This window comes from Grammomys surdaster, unplaced genomic scaffold (genome assembly GCF_004785775.1).
Source record: "Grammomys surdaster isolate TR1022 unplaced genomic scaffold, NIH_TR_1.0 330, whole genome shotgun sequence".
NCBI lineage: Eukaryota > Metazoa > Chordata > Mammalia > Rodentia > Muridae > Grammomys > Grammomys surdaster.
In genome coordinates, this window is record NW_021604749.1 from 113,323 (window position 1) to 126,920 (window position 13,598).

The window sequence follows — 13,598 nt, forward strand, 5'->3', positions numbered from 1 at the left end:
AACTGTGGGACTGAAAGGTTGGTTGTAGTTTCCAAGGGAAGAGATCTGGATATTTTAAAAACAAGCTCCTGGAGTTGGAAAGAATTTCAAACCCAGGTGATTTTGCAGTTGAGGAACCCCACTGTGAGCATCCGAACTTGGGGATCAAGCCAAGCATCCTGAAAGCCAGGAGGTCAGACATCCTGAACCTCTGCCATCTATCAGTGTGTTGGCCTGACAGAGCAAACACAAGGGAGTGGCCAGACAATTCCAGGAGCCAGGACATCATTAGTGCCTGCATATTAGCTGCCGCCACTTTTTGTAAAAAAAAAAAAAGGGGGGGGGATGACCTGTCTTTGTAGACTATTTTCTCTTCCTGTATAAGCATCAACCCAGCAATTGATCAACAAGTAGATCAATGATAGATTCTAGGTAAATAAAGAAGCATAAGCACAGGAGACTGATTCATTAAAAATAAAGGCGAGGGCTGGTTGTGTTGCTGTCTGCACAGTGCTTGATTGGAATGTGCCAAGCCTGAGCTTTGCTTTCCCTGCACGATGAAAATAAAACACAAAAAAGTTTTTTTTTTAATTTTTTTTTTGTTTTGCTTCACCATGTATCTTGGGGAGTTTTATAAATCCATATTCTTCTTAGCATCAGTCAGAGTGTATCAACACAGCTGCCTGTTGAAGATTCTGACCTCTACCCTGTGAGCTGACATTGAAGAAGTGTCCGTCCTTGAGAGTCTGTAGAGCAGGGCTGCTACAACTACACCCCAAGGAACCTGCCTTTGCATCTCTATGAACTAGGACTGTGAGTGTGCATGAGTATGCACGTGTGCATGTGTGTGCATGTGTGTGTATGTTGTGTGTGGATGTGTATATGTATGTGTGTATATGCCTGTATGTGTATGTACATGTGTATGTGTGTGTGCATGTCTATGCATGGGTTGTGTATGTGAATGTGTATATGTATGTGTGTATGTGTCTGTATGTGTGTGTGTGTATGCATGTGTGCAAGTGTATGTGTGTGCATGTGTGTATATATGTGTATTGTGTGTACATGTTTATGTGTGTGTATGTGTGTATATAGTTGTGTGTATGTGTATATGTGTATGTGACTGTGTGCATGTGTGTGTGTGTGTGCAAGTATATATGTGTATGCATGTGTACATGTGTGTGCATGCTCACTGATTGAAAAAGAATCAAAGGCAAACATTTTCAGACATCAAGTCATGTTACTCTGAAATCATCCAACATGCAACTCTGAAAACAAAGAATCCACTCCTATGATCACATTGCCATTGTCATGTCTAACAAAATTAAGAATAAATTTCCAGGAATGAAGAGACGGCTGGCTTGTCAGTTAAGAACATTCGCTGCCTTCCCAGACAGCCTGAGTCTGGTTCTCAGCACCCACATTGGGCAACTCACAACCACCTATAACTCCTGGGGGTCTGATGCTCTCTTCTGACCTCTGCAGGTATCATACACATGTGAATACACACACAAAAAAAATATTAAAAATACTTTAAGGGATATATCCCAGCTTGGAGAATAGAGAAAAGAAGAAAGGGAAAATGGACTTTCCTTCATTTTACTCTGTAGTAGGAATTTTTCAGAAGAGGACTGTGTTTGTAGAAATAAAGAAAAGAGAAGAAACAAATTTCTAAACTAATGTGTCCACTGTAGAATGCTAATGGAAAGAAAACATATCTTGTAAGGAACTCTCGGCTTTTATAAGAATGGAGTGCCTGCTTCAGGGGTAGATTTACAAGGAAGTGGGGTATGGCTAAAACAACCTGTAACACTAGTTCCAGACCTCTGGGTGTTTTACTGACTCACCCTACAATGTCATGCACTCAGCACTTGAGGAAGAACCAGCCATTTCTCCATCAGGCAGAATGAGAGGTCTGAGTAGGCCTGAGGCAAGACCTTCCATTGTGGTCAACTTGAGTGGAGAACAGAGAACTTACCGCCCCAGTGAAAAACTCCAAGCCAGTGAACTGGAGGGTGTTCTTCTCACCCACGGTGAATTGTGGGATGATGATGAAGCTGAAGTTCATGACGAATGAGAAGATGTTGAACTTCAAAAGCCACCTCAGGAAGCTGAAATAGGACAGGACGCTGGTTCCAAACTTGCCTCCGATGACCTTGAATCTCTTCTGCCACAAGCTGATGTAATTGAGGAGCTCTGAAAGGCTGCTCTTGGTTCTGCGGTAAGCCTAGGGTAGAGAGACAAAGAGCAGGAGGCCTGATCCTCACTAGACAAGTGGCTCCTGAGTGGGTGTTGTAGTAGCCAAACAGCCCTGCTCCGAGAGCTCTGTTCCCAGCCAGGTAGCTTCAAGGGTCACTTACTGAGATGGCTTCATTCATATTCACAATGACCCTCTTGTGTATCCCCACTGTCACCTACCCAGGTTGTTCTAAATGGCCAGACTGGTCACTAACATCCTACCTTCCTGTTCCCACCTTTTTACTCCCATCCCATGTTGGCCTTTAGAGTTTGAATGTTGACTTCCCTTCCGTCCATCCCCCTTTCACCTCTGACCCTTGACCTCACTGCTGTCACAATCTTGCTCAGCTTATCCCATTTATCCACATGGATAAGCCCCAGAAAAAAGTAAATATTAAACTACCAAATGATGCAGCCTCCCACTTCCACATATGTGTACTGGTCAGTTTGTGTGTCAACCTAACACAAACCTAGATGTATCTAGGAACTGGAGACCTCAATTGAGGAACTACCTCCATCAGACTGACCGTAGCCCAGTCTGTGGGGACATTTTCCTGAATAATTGCAGTGGAGAGGACAGCTCACTGTGTGCTGTGTTACTCCTGGGCTGGTGGTCCTGAGCTGTATAAAAAGGCAGGCAGAGCAAGCCATGAGAAGCAAACTAGTAAGCAGCACTCCTCCATGCCTTCAGCTCCAGGTTCCTGCTTTGAGTTCCTACCCTGAAGTCCCTTCACCATGGACTGTAACCTCAGAAGCATAAGACAAATAAATTCTTCCTCCCCAGATTGCTTTTGGTTATGGTGCTTTCTTATAATAGTAACAATAGAAAGTAATCTAGCATAGTATATAGTGAAAGAGAATGAGATCAGCATACCAGTGAAGTTCCTGTAGTACCATATGCAAGAGCTAAGATAGAGAATTAACCTAGCTGTCCTCAGTGCATGGATGGGTAAAGATACTCACTCCCCACCCCCCCCCTCTGTGTGTGTACTACAAAGAATAAAACCGTATCATTTGCTGAAATGAAATGATGCAATATGCAAAAAACGAAACAATCCCAACAGACAAAGACACATACTGCATGCTCCCTCTCATATGTGGAAGACCGTGGAATAGTGATTACTAGAGGCAGGGGAGGAATGAGGGGAGGAAGGATTGAGAGGGACTGGGTAGAAGGAACGAGTGCTGGTATTTCAAGTGGGATGACCATAGCTCACAAAAATCTATATTTTATATAAGGATCTAGAAGAGAGCACCTCAAGGGCTAAAAGAGTAGAGTGAACGTTTAGCATGTGCTCAACCTTGATTCAGCACTACGAGTGAGAAAGAAAGGGGGATGGAATGAAGGCATAAAGGAGACAAGGAAGGCAGGTAAGTAGGAAGCAGAGAGGAAGGAGAGTGGGGGATGCCAGCCTCTGGCTGTGACGTGGCCTCTGCACTGGAACTCTCAGCAGCTATGGGTACTCAGGAGATCTGTGCAAGATCGGACCCGTTTAGCTTCCATGCTGGACAAGAGCAAGGACTCAAAGCCCTGGCTCCCCCATGAGATACGTAGACAGTTAACAGCTGCTGGGGGAGGGGCTCACACACAAGGCAGGTAAGGGTTGCTGGGGAGAGAAACGTCTTTAGTGGTGTTACAGCCTGCAAGTTGCCCATGCCTTGTAGGTAGCTGTAGTTAACCTGAATGGTTCACCAAGCTAGTTGGTTCCTTGTCTGCAGGAAACAGACGATTGTTCATATCACAGAAGGACAAGGAGAGGAAAATGCTAATTTTGATCCATGAAGGCTGTACGCAGGTTTTGAGGTAGCATGGGTTACAGTAGTACCATGCAAATTATATGCTAAGGTAAAAACTCGGTTGTTGGGCACCAAGTCTCACTATGTAGCCCTGGATACCGTGGCACCCATTATGAAGAGCAGCTCCAGGCTCCGGCTCACAGAGCCCTAACTGCCTCTGCCTCACCAGTACTGAGATCAAAGGCATGGGGGAAAAATGTCTTTAAAAGCTGACTTACCAGCGAAAGGGAGCTCAGACACTGGGCACAGCAGTTGGCCTCGAGGGTGCCATGGGACTGTCTGTTCTTCTCTTTGTCAACTATTTTTCTGTGGAAAACAATAGGAGAAAATAAAGGACATCAGTGAAATTCATTTCCCACAAAAACTGGCCACTCCTGGACTCAGAGGCCCCTGCTTGTAGTTCCAGCCCCTTGGGGGCCAAAGTGGAATCACTTAGTCCTGGATCTCAATGGCCCCAGCCCTGGTAGTACAAGGGTGGTCACAAGGGTGTCAGCTTTTACATGGGTTCTGATGATACATGTTCCGTTCTTATGCTTGCATGACATCATTTTCCAACTGAGCTGTCTCCCCAGATTTTCCTATTTGTTTTTTCTTGTTTGTTTTAAAGCAAGTCTGTATAGAATGTTCCCACTAGCCTCTCACCAGTTCCTCTGTTCACTTTCCACAGTAGGAGTGGTGGCTTGAATGTGATGTTCCCCAGAGTTTAGGGGGCATTGGAACATTGGGTTCCCTGTTAGTGCCACTTTTTGGGAAGTGTGGCTCACTGAACATTGCTCTGGGTGGGCTCTGAGGTCTCAAAGACTCAGGCCATTCCTGGTTTGCTCTCTCTGCTTGTGGTTCAAGACGTGAGCTATCACCATGACTGCCCTCTGCTGTGATGGACTCTAATGCTCTAGAACCATGATCCCAAATAAACTCTTCTATGAGTAGCCTTGGTCCTGGTGTTTTATCACACCAGAAGAAAAGTAACTAACATAGTAGATTTGTCCAAACAAAGCTAGCATGCATGTGTCCTGGTTCCTAGGCTCCTGATGCTTACTTCAGAAATTCCCAGTTTCTCCTCCCAGACTTCCTAGGCTGCACACGTTGCATCTGCTCTCCTGCCTCTTCAGACTCCTCTACTTCATGTCAGGTTCTCAGACCTTCCTTGCCATTTGATGACCTGAAGATGCTTGAGTCAGAGATTTTGGAGGATTTGACTAAGGCATCTTTCTAGTTAGACTGGCATATGGAATTTGGAAGAGAGGACCACAGAACATGCCTTATCTTTGAAGAAACTAATTCAAGTGAGTACCTGGCCTGGGCAGTGGTAACTAGACCTCACTGGAAACTTGCTTTTCTTCAGAGAATCCTTTTTGGAATCAGTCATACACAAGAGTACCTATGCCCTCCTGGGAGACAGGTCAAGCTCCAGCCCTTAGCACTCAGGAAGTGGAGGCAGGAGGATCAGGAGTTCAAGACAATCTTTGGTTATATAGCAAGTTCAAGGACAGCCTGGGCCACATAAGAGCCTGTATCAATAAGAATCAAAAATTGGCTGTGATGCACGCCTTTATTTCAGCACTCAGAAGGCTGATGCAGGGGGAGCCTGAATTTGATGACAGCTAAAGCTACATAGTAAATGCCTGTGGGGAGGGGTAGAGGAGAGTGTGGGGAGGTCCCACCCTGTAAAGGTTTTCCTTACAGAAGAACTGTCTCCTGCATTATCTGTTCCTTATCCTTTTGAGATAGGACAGAAGCAGTAGACTGAGGCTCCCATGTAAGAACAATGGCCATACCTAAGCTCCCTCTTCTCCTGCATGGTCCTCGGCTGGTTCCTGATGGTTTTGATTCTGTCTCTAGATGTCATGGGAACCAGGGATGCAATTAGTTTCTGTCCTGCAGGAGAAAAGGATCAGAGTTCTATTTCTTTTCTTTAATACAGTCTTAACATTGTAAGAGATGACACTGGAGTGCAACTTGGCAGTGCTTGCCTATAACCCCACAACTGGAAAGCAGAGGTAGGAAGAGAGCAAGCTCAAAGCTAGCCTGAGCTACATAATGAGTTCAAGACCAATCTGGGTATGGTGGTCTGAGTGACGTGTTCCCCATAGTTTTAGGCGTTTGAATGTTTGTTTTTCTGTTTGTGGCGCTGTTTGGGTAGCTCTCTCTACTTCCTGCTCTCAGTTCCAGATGTGAGCACTCAGCTTCCTGTTCTAGCTTCCATGCCCACTGCTTGCTGCCATGCTTCTCCATTACAGCTGACTCTTAACCCGCTGGAACCATGAGGTCAAATAAATGCCTTCTGATAGTTGCCCAGGTCACAGTGTTTACCACAGCAATAGAAGAGTAACTAGTATACTGGGTTACCTTGTGAGGTCCTGTCTCATCCACCCCCACCATATGTATGTTAATCAATCTTCAATCAATCAATCAATCAATCAATCAATCGATCATGGTATTGTACTAGAGCATGTTTTATTTTGAGACAGATTCTTGTTCTATAGCTCAGGTTGGCTTGAAACTGGTGGTTCTGTTCTCTCGGTTTCCTAATGCTGAACAATGAACACTCGGCACCATATAGACTGACACAAGAGATAATATAGACTCAGGGAATGCAAAGATCACAATGGGGTCTACTAAGGTGACACAGACCTTTCATTCCAGGACTCGGGAAGCAGAGGCAGGTGGATGGATCACTGTAAGTTCAAGACCATCCTGGTCTACAGAGTGAGTTCCAGATCAGCTAGAGGGGCTCTGTCTCAAAAAGCAAAACCACAAATGGAAGTGACTAGAAGATGTGTGTGTGTGTGTGTGTGTGTGTGTGTGTGTGTGCTCAAAATCAAAGCTAACATTTAGACTATTCAAATCCAATACTTTTGTATTTTCCAAGTCAAACAAACAAACAACAGCAAAAGCAAAACAAAACTATCACTGAACAAAGCAACAGATCTTGCCTGCCTGTGTCTCTCTGAATTCCAGGCAATTTGAGTGCCCTTTCCTAGGTCCCTAACAACTGTCACAGCTTTCTTAATTCTCCCTTCTCCTCTGACTCATAGTCAGGTTTTCAGCCTCTCACTCATTCCCTCCTATTAACTATGAACCCCAAAAGAGTCCAGATTACTCCCATTCCCTGCCTCCACTTCCCTAACAAGGCCTGAGCATCTTCTGCAAACACCATCTCCAGGCACACGGGACAGGTCCCGGTGAGTCTAAGCCAATCCAGTGGTCTTATCCTCTGTGCTGAGAACTTAGACAAAGACACGTGACATGCTATTGGCCAGAAGTTTCTTGGAAAGAGGTTTCTTCTTTCTACACAAAAGGGGGAGGGGAGAAAAAGATTGTGTTTCTTCCTCTGGATAGTGTGGGTCTAGGTGTAATATCTGAGCTGCTGTGACCATCTGCTAACATGAGTGGGACCGACCTGCAGGATGCTCTGCTGAGGAGCAGGGGTGGGCTGCTCCCCAGGCTCAGATTCAACACAGAACTGGAAAGCCTCAGAGGAAGCTCCACGTTCACCGAGGTGGAAGGGGGCGCCCTCAAAGGGAAATAAGTCACTTTGCTGAAAAGGAAGAGCTTTTGATTCCTCGTCTAGGATAAGCAAGGGAGAAGGGTGGGGAGGTAATTTAAGGACAAGAGAGGAGAAGAGAGAAGAGAGGAGAGGAGAGGAAAGGGGAGGGGGGGGGCGGGGGGGGGGGGGGGGGCGAGGGGAGGGGAGGGGAGGGGAGGACCATTACAGAGTGACTGCAGAGAGAAGCGCAGTATAAGCCAGTAAAGGGTTAGGTACATTTTCCCCTTCTCCTAGAATTTACTGACACATGCTAGATTTTATACCTAGAATGAAAAAATGTCTATTAATAGAATTTCTTAGATAAGATCTCCTGTAACTCAGACTAGTCTCAACCTCTGTATACAGTTGAAGATGACCTTGACCTCCCTACCCTCCTCCTTCTAACTCATGAATGCCAGGACCACAGACATATGCCACCATGTCCTGTGCATGTGGTGCTGGGGATGGAGCCCACAGGTTTGTTTTTTTTAAAATGCTAGACAAATACCCTACCATCTGAGCCACAGGTCCAGGCCCATATCTGGAGTATCATGGGGGTAAAGCAGAAATAGCATTTCAGTTGGCCTCAGGAGCTCAGAGACTGGAGGGTCGCAGCTAAGACTTAGGCTAAGGGTGAACTTAGCTGTGAGGCATCCTGTCTCATCTCAGAAAACCATGGTGGCAATGACATTTCCTGAGCCTCAGTTTCCTCATTAAGCCTGTCTCAAAGGTGCAGAGGATGAGATAAAATACAACTAAATTCAATGCCTGACAAAACTAAACTTGATGAGTAAACTCCAGGCACATGAAATATGGTCGTGTGGAAAATGAGCTCTTAGCAGGTAAGTCTCAAACTGACTCTTCTCTTCATTCCCAACATCCTTTAGCTTCCTGACTGTTACCCTTGAAAATAACTTGATATCTTTTTTTTTTTATTATTGTAAAGGTTGGGGAGATGGCTTAGTGGGAAAAGTGCTTGCCACAGGAGTGTGAGTATCTGCCTTTGGATCTCTAGTATCCATGTAAGAAGCTGGACACAGCAGCAGACTCTTATCATCCCAGTCATGGGGAGGCAGACATACAAGGAACCCAGGGGTTGAACAGCCAGCCAGTCTAGCTGACTCCTGGTGCTAAAGATTCAGTGAAAAACCCTGTCTCGAAAGAATGCAGTGGAGGGGCCAGCAGGAGATGAGCCTGTTAATAAAAGCCCTTGTTGTCCAAGCATGACTTACACACACACACACACACACACACACACACACACACTTAAACAACAACAACCTACAGACAACTTTCCTGAAAAAGCTACTTCACTTTTTCTGAGCATTCTGTACCTTGAACAGTTTCATGAAAAGTACAGGTTTCATCCATGCCCAGGCACTCTGGGCCATGATAGATCTGAGAGATTGATTCATTCAGAGATGAAAACCTCAACAATCGGTTGTGCCTTCTGTCATTCCCATGGATGAAAATCTGACAGTCTACGGTGTCCGCAGTTGAAGAGGAAAGTGTGGTGAAGGTCGGGTTTGCTGTTGACTTTCTCAGAGTGATCTGACTTGAGGCTAAGTGCCTTTGAACCCCAGAGGGAACGTTTTCCACCTCAATGATGATATCATTCTCTTGGTCGTCTGACAGCATCTCTTGCTTACTAAGACTCTTGTTCTTCACAGAGTTGGTCACCAAAGGTCTCATAAGCATTCAGACTGCCATGGTTGGGCCCACCAGGGAAGAGTGGTGACATCAGAGAAAGGATGCCCCATTCACAAAGAGCGCCACACAGATTACAACATGTCTCCTGCCTCTGTTCCTGAGGGAGCTCCTCAGGAGGAGACACGATTCCCTACAGAGAATTCTGCCTTGGTAGCTAAGTGAGAAATTTGAAACAGAACTCTTCCTCAAAGACAATGGGGTTCTAGAAGCAGAAGGTGGGGAGTCTTCTACATGACCTGTAACCGTAGGACAAGGTTTTATTGTCAATTTTACATTCATCATTTGATATGTATATTTTGGGGACAATGAGGTGGCTCAGTGACTAAAGGTACTTGTTGCCAAGCCCAGTGACCTGTGTTTAATCCCCACATGGTAGAAAGACTGAACTGATCCTTCCTGCAAGTTTTCCTTGACCACCACACAAGAGCCTGTGCATGTTAATGACTAAATGTCTTCTATGTAAACCCACATGCGTTCATAGCATTTTCTCCTGATCACCTCAGGTCTGCCTTCTAATATCTATCTTCATGCCAGCAGAAGCTCCTGGAGAGACGCAGTGCTCAGTTAAGATTCTTCCAGTTTCCTCCACAGCTAAGAGTAGTCATGTGACCCAGTTTTAGTCAAGGAGAATGCAGCTTTTAGAAAATGAGTTTTAAAAACAGTTGGTTTGGCTGGCTTTTTTTCTTCACTCTCCTTCGGCTTTTGTGCCTTCCTGTTTTGAAAACAATTAAGCAGACATTCATCTGCTAAGGATGACAGATGGAGGGAAGCAAACTTAGTCCTTGAGAGGATCATGGAAACAGTTTCTTTATTGAATTGCTCTCTCAACTCTTTCTGTTCCTTGAGAAAAATAAATTATCACTAAGATATTGCTCTGCCCCAGGACCAGAGACTTGAACAGAATTATTGTACGGGCCCAATTTTCAAGTGACCTAGACCAACTTGCTCATTTTTCCAGTGGGCTAAACTAAGGGCAGAGAGATGATATGACATACTCGGTCCACTGACTCCTATTACAAGTCAGGATTGGACAAGAACTTCTTACCTCCTTCCCATGGTGGTTAGTGTCGCCTAGCTTTACTGATACTTTAGAGTAGTGGTTCTCAACCTTCCTGATGCTGTGATTCTTTAATACAGTTCCTCGTGTTGTGGTGACCCCCATCCCAAAATTATTTCTGTTGCTACTTTATAACTGTAATTTTGCTGTTGTTATAAGTTGTAATGTAAGTATCTGTGTTTTCTGATGGTCTTAGATGACCCCTGTGAAAGTCATTTGATCCCCAAAGGGGTTGTGACCCATAAGTTGAGAGCTACTGCTTTGGAGTATGCTATTCAGGCTTTCACAATTACCCCACTTCATAGCTAAAAAAAACCCTGAGGCTCAATGGGGGGGAGGGGTTGCCTAAGGCTAAGATGTCAGAGATCAGTTGCACTAAAAGTCTGAACCCTCAGAGGAGAGCTTGAGTATTTCACTTTTGTCTCCTTCTAGAATAAGGTGCTAATGTGTATTAACTCATCACTCATTCATAAATTAGCAAGTATTTTGTGCTTTGGTCCTTTGCTATGTATTGTAATGCTAAATACACTGGCCCCAAGATCTGACTGCCTCAGATACACTAAGTGATGATGCTATGTAATCTTACTCTTTAATTTATAACTATAAGTTGAATAAAGATGCCAACAGCCTGTAGCTGGGCAGAAGAGAGGTAGGCAGGGCTTCGGTTACTGGGCTTTGGGTCTGAAACAGAGACCATGAGGAGAGCAGAGAGGTGAAGAGAGGAGAGGCCATGGGGTGAGTGAATCATGAGAACTTGGCCGTGAGGGGGGCCAGTTGGAGTGGCCTAGGCTGGATGTGGCAAGTTCTGTCACGGAGTTATTGACAGAGAAGTAGACAAAATAGCTTAGAGGGTTGCTATCTGCCCAGCTCTAGTGCTTTACGGCTTATTATAAATATAAAGGTTTTGTATCTTTTATTTGGGAACTAAGTGCTCAAAGGTCAGGTAGAAACCAATAATTTTTTACTACAATACAAGTGTTTACTTACTAGTGCCTGCTCTGTGGCAGGGAGTTCTTGGGGCATCAGCAGAATCTATAAGAGTGACACATTATCAATTAATTGATATGTGATTTGAAAATCAGAAAACAGGGAGATTAAAGCTGTGTCTTCTGGCACACACCTTTAATCCCAGCACTTGGGAGGTAGAGGCAGGTGGATTTCTGAGTTTGAGGCCAGCCTGCTCTACAGAGTGAGTTCCAGGACAGCCAGGGCTACACAGAGAAACCCTGTCTCGAAAACAAAACAAAACAAAGCAAAGCAAAACAAAACAAAAAACTGTGTCTTCTATTTCTTCGCCCCCTCTGCCTCTGGGGGCCTCGTCTTCCAGTCTCGTGCTGGCTGGACAGAGCAGTGTAATGATGCTCACCGTACTGCTTCCCCTCAGTGGTTAAAGCCTTTCTGTGCTCCACTGCCAGGCTGTAGTATTTACCTCCTGTAAAAGTTACACTTTAGCCTGGGAAGGTTCTGGAAGGGTGAGTCTGAAAGCTGCTCATACGATACTGAGTGGACAGAGAAATAGCTTTAGGTTGCAGGGTCCCTCGATTTGCACTATGATGTAAGAACCCATCTCTTTGGTCCTCTGCATTCACAGGCTTGCCTTTGTGATGGCCTCTCCTAGTGTCTCTCTGACGGTTTTCATGGATTTATTGGTCTCTGCCTCCAATTAAGGTCGTTCTTACCACACATGATATTTAGATGTTTAGATATTTAGAGTTTCCCTAATATTACAAAGCCTTCAATCTTTCAGCAGAGAGGGTTCAATGTATGCTTGCAGATAACCTTGAGGAATTGAGTTAAAATTCCAGTATCTGTGCAAGCACTGAGTGTGTTTGCCTCCTGTAATTGTAGGGTTTGGGAGGCAGAGATGGGATCTAGGAATCCCAAAAGCTCTCTTGTATGAGGCTACAGAGATGCTTCTGCTGTTAAAGTGGCTTTTGACTCAGCCTGATGGCCTGAGTTCAGTCCTGGGCACCAACATAGTAGAAGGAGAGAACCAACTCCCCCAAGTTTGTCCTCTGACCTCCATAGTGCACTGTGACACACACACACACATACACACACACAAATAAATAAACAATAAAAACATTATTTACTTTTTTGAAAAGGACTCATGTTGTCCTGGCTAGCCTGGAACTTGCTATATAGACTAGGCTATCTTTGAACAAGTAGATATGAGCCTGCCTCTGCCTGCAAAATACTGGGATTAACGGCATGTGCAGCCACACCTGGCCAAAATGTAATTTTAAGGTGGTGGGAGGGCTTTGTCTCAATATGTAAGTTGAAGCAATAGGAAGATGTCAACTCCTAACTTCCTTAAGTGCACACACTCAAACCCTCATACACACATTCATGCGACATACACAAACATACACAAATAAAAAGAAGCTTCTGTTTTCCACTGGTCTACACACTTCCAGTGACTTACACATGCCAACCTTATGGAAGCTGCTTTATTATTTCACAGATTATTTTTGGACTTTGTCCCCAGAAACACAAGCATTAGCCTTGAGACAGGTGGCCCTATCTTGTCACCTATGATAAAACGATTGTTTCAAGCGTGGGCATGTACGTGTTCCTTGTAGCACTGGAGAGCCAGGGAGAAAGGGAAGCCTTCAAAAGGACAGCTATGCTGAGGGGCTTTTGCGGATCTGATAGCCTGACCCTCAAGTCTATGAAGGCCAAGTTTAAAGAGAAGTTGAGCCAAGCAGAGGTTCGAGGTGGATGAGTAATGAATCCAGTGGCACCCAGCCCTGGCTTCAGACTCTAAGGCGATGGTTTATATACTCAACAAACTGTCCAACAAAAACCTCTAACCTACCTATGTACTGGGCACCATTTGAGAAAGTGGAAGCTATTATGATCTTCAGTTCTTAAGTTTCCCTACTCCCTTCCCCCTTAAGCCAATTCGTTCCTTGCTAATCAATTGGGTTTCCATTATAGTGAGACGATTTTTAAAAATATGTGTGTATGTGTGCTTGTATGCACCTGTGTGCACATGGGGCACTCACCTATGTGAGTGGACACACGTAGAGGCCAGAGGTTGATGCCAGGATGCCTTGCCTCTGTTGCTTTCCAACTTTGAGACATGGTCTCTCAAATGAACCTGAAGGTCTCCATATTCACTAGACTGGCTACCCGGTAAGCTCCCAGGATCCATCTGTCTCTGCCCCAAGCACGGAGTTACGCGTACCTGACATTATACATAACATTTGTGTGTGTGTGTGTGTGTGTGTGTGTGTGTGTAAGAGAGAGAGAGAGAGAGAGAGAGAGAGAGAGAGAGAGAGAGAGAGA

At 44.9% G+C, this 13,598-nt stretch overlaps 1 protein-coding gene across 2 annotated transcripts in view; it reads right to left on the reverse strand.

Moving 5' to 3' along the window:
• Positions 1-13,598, reverse strand: part of Tmc5 (transmembrane channel like 5) — a 49,926-nt gene that overhangs the window by 30,307 nt on the left and 6,021 nt on the right. Inside the window, exons 1-4 of one of the 2 annotated variants that reach the window (XM_028778237.1) lie at positions 8,875-9,408; positions 5,790-5,889; positions 4,230-4,317; positions 1,955-2,203 (exon numbers count right to left, since the gene is read on the reverse strand). In XM_028778237.1, the coding sequence (XP_028634070.1) occupies positions 1,955-2,203; positions 4,230-4,317; positions 5,790-5,889; positions 8,875-9,238 (801 nt within the window). In that variant the 5' untranslated portion in view covers positions 9,239-9,408. Of the gene's footprint in view, positions 1-1,954; positions 2,204-4,229; positions 4,318-5,789; positions 5,890-8,874; positions 9,409-13,598 lie in introns of those variants that run through there. The other variant, XM_028778236.1, reaches the window with a different exon arrangement.